The following is a 10,858-nucleotide window of genomic DNA, read 5'->3' as shown; positions in this document are numbered from 1 at the left end:
TCATAGAATATGGCTCCTTTCAGCCTAGCTTGTGGGTTGGCTCCACAAGCAGTATCATTGCTATCTCTTAGCTGCAAAAAAACAAGCACCAAAGACATTGGGCCTGTGAATGTGGCAAGCAACGCAGTGTCAGAACTACACTTCACGTCATGTAGCCGTCGAGAAGTGCGTCGTGAACCAGGCAATGGCCTGATCCTCGGCGGCAGCCGCTTGTGCAGCGACATCCGGGACCTTGAGGTCAGCACGCACCGCGAATCCATGGCCCGTCTTTTGGTAAACACGAAGTTCGCCCTTGTAGGATTCTGGAAAGGCTGTCACTATTGCCTTGATCTGCTCGGCTTGCTTAAGCGAGATCTGGTTATCATCCTCTGCGCACGCAAACGACACTGGACGCTTAATCTTTTCCACATCAGAGGGGAGCTTAAGGAGGCTTGGATGGCCTGTGAAGCCGGCATCGATGAGAGGCTGGCCATTGATTTCGGCGCCGTGGGCAAGCGTGACCGTGTGTTTGCCGCCCCAGCAGAAGCCGGCCGCGCCGATGGGTAGCGTCTGGCCCTCTTCTTTGCGGAGTTGTTCGAAGAAGCCTTCGACGCCGGGGTATGTCCTTCCCGGGGCGCAGCGGATAAAGAAAGGCACAGCGGCCAGGATGGTTTGGATTGCGGCGATGCTGCGTTGCGTTAACTAGATGGTGACGTAGGCGATGTGGTGCCTTACAAGCGGGAGAAGAGATTGCCGGGGGCCAGAGCGGTCTGCATGCTGAACAGCATGGATACAGGCGCGGCGTGGCCTGATGGGTGTCAATGATTCGAGTTGGATCGTGCAATGGATGCGCCTTGCGACGACGTACCATTCATAAAGTCGGGCAAGTAGACCTTGAAGCCACCCTTTTCGGCATAAGTGTCCGCAAGGATCCGGTTATTTGGAAACTCCCAGCCAAATGCGTCGGGGATGACAACGATGATGCCCTTGGGTGTCGTGCCATTTGGCGGCTCGCTCACGTAGGTGTCGAATCCGTAGTGCTTGATGACCTTGCCTTTGGTCTCGCCCTCGTGGATCTGGCCACGGAAACAGTCTGGGCACGACATGGTCTATGATTGCCGGGTGGCTGTATTTGAATTGGCGTCGGCAGGCTCGTGAAACTTCTTCAAACACAGCTTGTCAGGATGAGGTTTGCTGAGATATTTATTTCTGGCATCGCATGGCAGCTCGGAACGGGAAAAGAAATATTGGATATTCGATTGCTAATCAGCACGGAAACCCGACCGTCTCGTCCGATCTTACTGTAAGAGCTAACGCGGGCGATGGAGCGCGTCCCGACGTTGGGATTGGTTATCCCGGGAACGCATCCCAGCCACAAGCTGCCGTCCCGAGATGGGTTGACGAGGTCCAGCGGGACAGACGGGGCTGGCTGAGAGCTCTGGCGGATCGATGCCTGCTCAAGGTGGTGTTGTAGTTGAAGCAATCTACTGCGTAATCTGGCGGGGAGTAGTCAGCAAACCGGTGATGGAGACCTGGCTGCGACGAGCAGGGGCAGTTTGAGAGGTGACGGCTCTAGAATACTTCCCATTCTTTGACCGCGGCTAAACTTTGCTCGGAAGCTGCACGGTCGTGCAGAATGCGGAGAGCTCGCAGCTTTGGCGATTCTCTGGATGCCACGTTTTCTTGATGGCCATTGGGCAGACACTTGATGCTTTTGCAAGCTTCTCTGATGTGTCGCATTTCGACTGCCATCTGTCGAGCGGTGATTCTCGCCTCAGCCCAAGCAACCCGACGACGCAACCTATCTACGGCGACGTCGAGGGGTTGGATTTCGGAGCTGGTGGCTCTAGCCATGGATTTGCATGTGAATAATTAAATGCCCAGGGAAGGCGCAACCCACGTTGCCTCTTTCATGGAAATCAGGCCCCCTCCCACCTCGAGCTGCATCTTTGAAGCCACTTGGCTTATGCATCGTGACTCCAGCAATCGACCCTGCTGACGGCAATGTGGTCGCCATGTCACGCCTGTTACACCAGGCGGTATTGTCGACCTCTTCTCTCTCCTCAGCAGCCGTCCGCAAGCAAACATGCAAGAGTCAATTGCCTTTAAGCTCTGCCGGCTTTCAGCGGGTCACGCTACAAACACCAGACTTGATGTGGCAAGTGACCAAGCGCTAAGCACAAAAATGTCAGGAAACCTCATGCATCCGCCGCGGGGTCTATTTGGTGGCAAACACCCTGCCTGCATGATGCATCCTCCAGACTCGCTCGCCGGGGGGTTGCATTAAGCAGGCAGCGCCTGGATGAGGCATATTCTCACCGCAGTTGGTCTCTTTTCTTTTTTCTTTTAGGCAGCTTTCTACACACGCAAACCCAGGAGAAATACGGAGTACGAAGCAGTAGATGGTGATGGCATCGAGAGATGGCCACAGGATGCTTCGTGGCGGTGAGCAGCGTCCAAGACTGGATCTTGGGACCATTCCCATGAACCGCTGTACTTGCTTTTGTATCGCCATGAAGCTCACCCCTTGCCAGACACCCGCCCGCGTTCTCGTCTTGGTATTTCCCGACCATCTTCGCCTCAGATCTTCATCCTCTCCCCCACAGCGCTCGAGTCCCCCCAACTTGTGGTGCCCAGCGCCAGTGTAGCTTGGCGTGGCGCTGCCCTGGGCGGCCGCCAACAAAACCCAATTTTTGCTGCCGAGCACCCAATCACAAGCCGTTACCCCATTCACATCTTAGCCTCAAGATGCAACACTGCGATTGCCTTGCATTGCGGGCCGGTCAAAACAGGCATTAAATGGGTTTGACTTTCTGCAACCTGCCGTGGGGGCACTCCAGCCAGGGAGAGGCGTTTGCTTTGTGTCGCATGTGGTTTGGGAGCTTGGGCTAGGCAAGCAAAAGTCATGATCCGGCTCGCGTCATTTAAGGATGGATAACCCCCCCCCGAACGGCCATGCCTCAGCCCGTTCTTCTCCCGACTTAGAGACCAGTTGACTCCTAATTTCGGCGGAGCATGTGTGATTGACTCACACAGTTCCTTGACTGCAATTTATTTGACTTTGCTCCGGCTTTCTCAACCTTGACCATCCAACGTCTCCGGCTGGGCAGCTTCACCTCATACCGGGAGCTGACATTGATCGCCACCACCCGGACTGTGATTGATCTCCGACTTGTCCCGCCCGGTATGCCCTCGCCAATTGAGAATCCATACACATTTTCAATGTCGAGCTATCCTTGGATCATTCATTAGACAGCATCGCGTCGTTTTGCATCATGTCACCATTGCGACTTGTGTCAGCCGTCAGAGATTAAGACTCAGTTATGTCAGAGGCCAACCCACACGACAAAGCATTCAACCCTCTATTTCGACGTCCACAAAAAGTAGAAACAGACAGGATGGAGTGGCGGCCGTATCCATATCCCACCGATAAATCCCCCATGGAGGGCACGACAGCCCAACACGAGGAGGAGTGGCTTCACGCGGCGTATACCGACCCCATCTTCACCCACCCGATTGGATACAGGGACATAACTGAAGCTATCAAGTTGGAACTCCTACAAAAGACCTTTTGGCCATCGCTCGTATCATGGGTAGAAGCTCGTCAGAAAGTCCTCCCCAGCGGCGAGGTCCTAGGCGGTTGGTCTCGCGCCGACATGTACGGCATGATGGACTGGTACCGACTGTGCTTCAACATGACATCCCGATATGAAGACGCTGTAGCCGCCCACGAGGACGGGATATGGAGGACTGTGATTCTCACCTCCCCATGGTGGGACTGGCCCGAGTTCGCATATCTATATGTCAAGACTATCCGTGACGACAAGGGCGTTCCGCAGAGGGACGCAAATGGCCGCATCAGGAGGGAGATGAGAGACCCGTATGACGATAAGCTCGAAGATGAGTTCATGGATATTTGGGAACGGGTAGCTAATACGCGGCCGTTGAGGAAGCATGCCAACGGACAAGTGTTTCTGCCCTGCGACAGGCTTTCGGTGTCCAGGACAGCGAGCACTGGGGCTGCCATGGCTGCCAAAGCAAATGGGAATGGTTTTGCTTCAACTGGGCCCAGTCGGACAGCTCCTCCCCAGGCTGCGAGGTGATGCCTTTGGCTACCACCCGCCTTGACATCGAAGATGGATCTGTTACAATAGTGTACACCCTTGAATTCCATGAGAAATGACAGATACGAATAAATAGATGCATATGGTACGCCTATACATCTGTTGGAGTACCGAAGTTGGATTTAAAATAAAATAACGTGGTTTTTTTTAATACGGAAGCTGTGACACAAAAAATGGGCGTGGCCACGCCACATTATTTTGTGTGTTACGCCCCCTTATACCACTTGCGACAGAAGCTATCACAACAACAGCTCGCTCGGAGTTGAATTAAGGCGCCCCAAAACCTGAGCAGCAAACATAGTCGGGAACGACTCAGCTACTGTACTAAAGTCTCTATTTTTTATATATCATATCAATGTTCCCGCAATTATCGTCCGAAAGACCAACATCATACGTCTGTACAGTTCATCTACGGCATCACATTTCGTGATAGGGTAGGTTGTTCTGGCCCCACTCCTTACCTAATCGTGCCTAGCCAGTCATGATTCCCGCAAAACAATCACCTCAAATCCACGAACAATCACGAACCTACCCAGGGCGACTAATCATAGCTTCGGGGCCAGACCAGTGTCCCGCGAGATTTTACCTACTTCAGTCCGTGACTACAATAATTAGTGCTTCCGAGTTGTCCAACTCACATCTGTCGTCATTAGCTTAGACCGATTCCCGACGTACGCTTTCGCTACGATGGCGCAGGATATGCCCCCGAGGGGCGGGTACGAACCCGTCCAGTACAAGGTGCGTGGGCGAAATGGAATAGATAAGGGGCTTGGCGTCATTTTATCGAAATCTCGAGCGCGGAGTGCCCTCGGAGCTCTGTTGCCTTGCTCCATAGCCTGGTGACTATCGGACTGAACTCTGTGTGGAAGCCTCGGTGATGAGAATTGACGAGCGATTGGCCATTCCGAAGCTCACGCTGGAATGAACGTTGCACAGTGCTGACATGGACAGTAGCGAAACCTGCCTGCCAAAGGGTTTCGCCCCGGCATCTTGCTACTCGGAGTTGGAGCTGTGATGGGGTTCGGCTGGTACAAGCTGATTGGAGGCATTCGTGAAGCCAAGTACGTTTCCCGCAAAACCGACGGACACCAAATCTCGGTCATCGCTAGAGCTTGCGGTCTTCGAGACTTTCACCTGACCACCGACCCAATTCGTCGATCGAGCTATAGCCGGAATAACTTGCGATAAGGAATAGACGTGCTGACTTGGAACAGCGAGCTGGCCCGTGAGAAGATGTGGGCGCGTATCAACTTGATCCCTCTCCTGCAAGCCGAAGAAGACCGCGACCAAGTCCGAAGATATTGGGCCGACCAGAAGCGCGAGAAGGAGCTGTTGGGCGAAAACACAAAGGTCTACAACAATGAGAGGTGCGTCAAACGCGATGAGAATTCCGGCCGAAACTGCCGAGTGTGCTAACTCTTGACACTAGTCGATTTGTCCGACCGACCTTTGCGGTCTCTCCTGCACCCTCGAAATAGTGGTCCAGATGGGGGAACAGGGGACAGGACCGAAGCGGCAGTGTGGAACTGATGGAACAAAATGTGGGAAACATTTTTGTACATATGTATTCGATCGAATGAGACAGAAGTCGGCCACCGTTGCAAAAAGACGACGGGATCCGGTGGCCGGCTAGAATCAAGTCCATTTTACTTTGTCCGGAGAACGCCAAGAGACTGCGAGATATGAACGAGAATGCTAACACTACCCCAGCAAACTAACCAACTATTCACAGGCTAGGAAAAAATCGAAGAGCTAGCGGGAATTCAGCAAACGAATGTTACGAATATAGTACCTAGACGCGGAATTATGCAAACGCATTGCACTAAACCAGTCTCATGCCTTTCCCCTCGACACCGACTTCGCTCACAGTCCAGTCCCACAGCTTGGCCATCAGGTCATCATCCCAACACTTGGCATCACCCGCGTCAGCAACACCGACGGGCACAAAGAATGCAACCTTGTTCTTGGTGCAAATCGTGCCCGCACCGCCTCGCATCTTCTCGCCGACGTCACTCCCCGTCGCCGCCCACAGCGTATTAAAGCACCCCTGACGAGGCGTCATCAACCCCAGAGGATTGGTAGCTCGCACAATCAGCCGGTTCCAAAACGCCAAGTGATTGACTAGATCAGTCCCAACAACTCCCGGATGCACAGCGATGCTGCTAATCTTGGGATGTCGCTTGCCGAGTTCCCTTGCAAACAGGATATTTGCCAACTTGGACGGCCCGTAGCGCACCCAGGGCCCCAAAACGGGGAATTGGTTCGCATCACGGAGCCCGTCAAACTCGATGCCGGCGCTGGGATGACCGCGGTATCCTAGTGATGTCAGCGCTACGAAGCGCACGTCACTGCCTGACTGCTGGGCTGTACGCTCCATGACGGGGAGGAGACGCAGCGCCAGAGCGGCATTGCCGACGTGGTTGGTGCCAAATTGCACCTCGTACCCGTCCTTTGTGATTCCAGCATCTAGCGCCATGATGCCGGCGTTGGCGATCAAAATGTCCAGACGAGACGAGGAGGCCATGAATGTGTCCGCGGCAGCGCGGATACTGTCGGGGGAGGCGTGGTCACACTCGAGAAAGGTGATGCGACTGGGCGAGCCCGGTGCTTCGGGAGCTGAGCAGTTGGCGATGAGGGATACGGCGGATTGGCGGCTGCGGCCGGTGAAGAAGATGTGAGCTGGGTTGTGTCTGGCGAGCTCGAGTATGGCTTCCCTGCCGAGCCCGCCGGTTCCTGGGGCACGTTAGATGTCGTCTGCGGCCTGTGAGGTTGCTGGCGCATGGGACGTACCGCCCGTGACGAGGATGACCCTGCCCACAAGATCCGGGACGTGCTTGTCGGGATCGTGGCCGCGGTAGGCCATGCTTGGGCGAGGCGCGTCGACGAGGGCGATGCTACGGCGAGGGGTTATCAAGCTATGTTCTGAGATGAGTGGTGGGTATTGACCAGCTCTGATAAAAAACTTGATGGGGGTTTGTCTAGGTCGTGATGGTGCATACGGTCGTTTTTTCGGAAGCGCGCACTTGTCTTTATATAGATGTTTCATGAAGAAGCCCAGTCCTGATGATAATACTCATGTTCCCGCATCTCAGAGCCCCAAGCCCAGATTGTCTCGGCTTTGACCCGTGCATTTGGCCCGATTTGGACGTTGCTACTTTCCCTCGCTCGGCCGGGCCCGAGAAAGACCGCCGGAGCGGATATCCGGAGTCGAGTTGCGCGGGTATCGTATCCCGCACTATCGCGGACTCGTGTGATTCGCGCGGGGGGCCGTTAAAGAGGGTTGGCGGGCAAACCCGGTGCTGACTGACTGGTGGGTACTTGGCTATTAGTAGCTATGCGAGCGTCGGCTAGGTATTACATATTTGGGCAATCGGGACGGCGGAGACGGTTTGAGAAGTGTTAACCATGATGATTGAGCCATGTTGACAAGAAATGTTCTCGAAGAGATGTGATGCCCTGTTGGAGGACCCTAATGGGGCTGAAATTCTCGAGGAGATGAAGCAGATTAAGGGAGGTAAGCAAGGAGAAAGGCGACAAGAAGCAACCGTGTTAAATAGCAGACCCTAGACGAGGAGCGGTTATGAAACTAGCCATGTGGCTCTGATGGACGACGATGGTAGTTTCATAAAGGACGTCGATGGGAGGTCTCTTGCCTCGGGCCTAGTGTACCGTGGACGCCTAAAGTCTCAAGATCCCAAGAGACTATATAGACTTGGTCCAAGGTAATACCCCATACATTAGTTTATCATCATACCATCACGGTGTGGTATCAGCGCTCACGGTGGGCATGCGCCAATACGCTTCTCTCCTTTAACAGGCCTGCGTTATGAGCAAGATTGCTAGGGACGCCTATTCGAATTCAGATGTCTAATACTATGCAAAAAAATACAAACACCAGCAAGGGAACGTGTTCCGTATCGCGCGTGAAAAAATAATGCCATAACATGACCCGAAAAGCTGTAATCCACTCCATACAACCTATTTGCTTCCACCGTTTCAACAGCTGTCGGTTTTGGCCGTTGGGTCATGGAGCAAAAGAATCCAGCCACAGCGTTCCACGTCCGAATATCCCAAGTATCCAGCTGTGCCCTTGGCCCTTGCCGCCCTGCGTGGTCGGGGTTCCAAGGCCAACTCGATATCAACAGGTCGGCACCCGTTTCGACTCTGTGCATTTATTTTGGGCATGTCGAATGGGCCTTTCGTGTCTTGTGCTGCTGTTGCAACTCCCGGCATCAGGGCTTCTTGCCATACCTTTCAATGTATTTTGGGTCGTTGTCAATACATCGCATCTTCCTCAAGAGTTGAGTTGTCGCCTGCTGTGACGCAGTGGTTGCCGTAGAAGGTTCAGACTGGAGCGTCTTGCCGTCTGGCTGCGAGCCGGATGCAGTCCCGGAATGTGACGAAACGTCGTTTGGCATGATGCTTGGAAGGCGGGATGTTGGCTGTATAATCTTGGTGGCTGGGCCCTCACAGAAAACACCTGGTTTGCGGGAGACTCGCGGCTTGTCAAATGGTTAATGTACCTGCAGGTAGCCTTCTATCCGGGACTTTTATAGTTGTAGTTGCCTTGTGAACAGGACAGAGGTTCTGGGAAACACCAGACAAGACCTGAGCAGGAAGGCAAGACTTGAAGGATAGTCTCCCAGGGAGTCGTGCCGCTATGATTCATGTGTTGCCGGAAGTCAGATAATACACGGCTCGCAACCATGGCGGGACAATCAAAGGTCGGATTGACTTTTGCAGAGTTGGACGTGAATGCTGCATATCCTGGCACACTTGAGAAAACACGTAGAAAACCACGCAAATGTCGAATGAACAGCGCGCACCCCGGCTGGTAGTACCACTTGAAGCGCCATGTGCCAACGGCATAGTTGAGCCCAGGCTTTGATGGAGGCGCAATGTTTGTACTAGGCGGCTCATGGTGTCTTTACAGCTTCAAAGAATCAGGCGTGCTTGGGCTACAGAGTGTCAAGCGTGTTCATATTATGTTGGCCGGGGTCGATGGCATGGCTGTGCATGGCGGGACATGAAAACTGGTGCCATGCCGAGAATGAGAATAAAGGCGTGTGCGCGCCATGTTGACGGTCTGTTCTCTTGGAGGCGCTTTTTTGCCCTTTACGCTCTGTGGTGACAAGATTGTGCACAGGCACGGCGTTTGTTTGCTGCCCACCACGACCGAAAAAGGCACGGAGAAAAGGCTTTGTGAACACACGGTTCATTCGAAACTACATCAAGTCATTCATTGACTGGAATTTTTTCAGGAAACAAGGTACCCTGTCTTTCACCGAAACAAGACTGCAGGATTAACACAAGGGAAAAAAAAACACAAACCAAGAAAAGGGAGGTGTAAAGCGAAGCAGATTCACCATTGCTGCCCACATGCACCAGTTGACCCATCAACATTCTAGAATGCTTTGTTCGCCATTTAGCTTGATTTCTCTTTTCAGTATAGGCTAGATAAGAATAAATTTCCTGGACTTCCTAGACTACGCCATCACTGTTAAAAGGCTCGTATTAAAACCGATAATAGTTCACCTCTTGTTTCTCTTATTCAGCAGACCATAGCAGCGTACCAGGACTTCTGCAGCAATTATTAGAAGCACAGGAAAACGGCCGGCCTTGGAGGTTCTCCCCCCTCTCTGTTGGGTAACTAATCTTGATAATCTTTTGATAGTCGAAACTAAAACATATGCAACTACATGAAAGGCTTGAAGCGCAAGAGGTTGAGCGCGCAATTTGGCTGGTGTGGCTTGGTGAAGAAATTTAGGCGAGAACTCTGAATAGACGTTGGGAATGTGTTGCAAGACTGATCGACTTTCCAGCCGGATAGAACTACGTCACCAATGCATCGAACCATTAGCCTGAATTGCAATTTTGTCATTGAGGGAGAAGTCGAGTTAACTCTAGACTCTGGAGAAACCAGAAGGCTCTTACTGGGGTATATGGCCGTGCAGAGAGCCGTGAATCACTCTTGCCAAAATACTAGCTCGACGAGTTGGGCGCGAATAACCGCATTTGCTGTGCCAGCAAGTGCCGAGAATGGTGCAACTGAGACTTGGGATGAAACCTGGACTGGAGCCAGCGAAGGGACAAATCCTGTAGGATTACGTTAAACTAAGCTTAGCTGTTTTAAAGGCAAGAATTATCTTAGCGAATAATTATTTCTAACAAAAAAACAAAAGAAAAGAGTAAAGGCTACTTTATTTCATCTCGTGGGAAAAATTATTGCTGTGGTGAAGCTTTTCCAAAGGGCCGTGTCTGATATTGCAAAAAACAAAAAACATACAACACTAGGTATTCGCTGGTCGTCACCGACCCAACTACTTAAGTACTAATCTAGCGCTCGCTAGTTTATCGTACGAGATCAGACGAGATACCGCTCTAGACCCCAGGTGCCGCTTTTCCCGTCCCCTCCGTTTCCCCATTCTACTACCGTTTTGGTTCTCTGTCCCTAGGCTATCCACTCCGATACCAAAGCGCCGCGTAATAGACGACCGCACGCCGCGTCGTAATACATGTTCGATTTCCACAACCAATTACAGTTACTTAAAAGGTATGAGAGCTATATTATATTGTTTAATTGTCTTTAAGCTACTCTAGAATCGTTTTATAGGCTTAAATATGACATAAAACCGGAACTATTCCCTGGATGTGCTTTCTGTAGCGCTTTTGCGATTGTATATGCGGCTTTAGTCTTAAAGTTTATTCTCATTGAATCGTTATCAGTTCGCTTGTGCTATGCTCGATAATATGCC

The 10,858-nt window shown here is 52.2% G+C and overlaps 5 protein-coding genes across 5 annotated transcripts; 3 read left to right on the top strand and 2 right to left on the bottom strand.

Moving 5' to 3' along the window:
- Positions 1-9: 9 nt before the first annotated feature.
- On the top strand, positions 10-546 carry J3458_021501 (uncharacterized protein; the record flags this gene model as incomplete). Its single annotated transcript, XM_066122650.1, has 1 exon — positions 10-546. One exon carries the CDS (start codon positions 10-12, stop codon positions 544-546), a length of 537 nt encoding a protein of 178 aa, XP_065972408.1.
- Positions 547-797: 251 nt separating this feature from the next.
- J3458_021500 (uncharacterized protein) lies at positions 798-1,085 on the bottom strand (the record flags this gene model as incomplete). The annotated part of the gene is made up of 1 exon (XM_066122649.1): positions 798-1,085. The coding sequence occupies one exon, from the start codon at positions 1,083-1,085 to the stop codon at positions 798-800; it is 288 nt and encodes a 95-aa protein (XP_065972407.1).
- A 2,217-nt stretch (positions 1,086-3,302) lies between these two features.
- On the top strand, positions 3,303-4,082 carry J3458_021499 (uncharacterized protein; the record flags this gene model as incomplete). The annotated part of the gene is made up of 1 exon (XM_007815161.2): positions 3,303-4,082. One exon carries the CDS (start codon positions 3,303-3,305, stop codon positions 4,080-4,082), a length of 780 nt encoding a protein of 259 aa, XP_007813352.2.
- Positions 4,083-4,619: 537 nt separating this feature from the next.
- On the top strand, positions 4,620-5,749 carry J3458_021498 (uncharacterized protein). Its single transcript, XM_066122648.1, has 5 exons — positions 4,620-4,697; positions 4,757-4,841; positions 5,058-5,164; positions 5,318-5,470; positions 5,533-5,749. Exons 2-5 carry the CDS (start codon positions 4,791-4,793, stop codon positions 5,579-5,581), a joined length of 360 nt encoding a protein of 119 aa, XP_065972406.1. The 5' UTR covers positions 4,620-4,697; positions 4,757-4,790; the 3' UTR covers positions 5,582-5,749.
- A 176-nt stretch (positions 5,750-5,925) lies between these two features.
- Positions 5,926-6,627, bottom strand: J3458_021497 (uncharacterized protein; the record flags this gene model as incomplete). Its single annotated transcript, XM_066122647.1, has 1 exon — positions 5,926-6,627. The coding sequence occupies one exon, from the start codon at positions 6,625-6,627 to the stop codon at positions 5,926-5,928; it is 702 nt and encodes a 233-aa protein (XP_065972405.1).
- Positions 6,628-10,858: the final 4,231 nt, after the last annotated feature.

This window comes from Metarhizium acridum (assembly GCF_019434415.1).
Source record: "Metarhizium acridum strain ARSEF 324 chromosome Unknown scaffold_579, whole genome shotgun sequence".
In the NCBI taxonomy this organism is placed as follows: Eukaryota; Fungi; Ascomycota; class Sordariomycetes; order Hypocreales; family Clavicipitaceae; genus Metarhizium; species Metarhizium acridum.
Note: the sequence above shows the minus strand (reverse complement) of the source record. Positions and strands in the feature narration are given on the sequence as shown.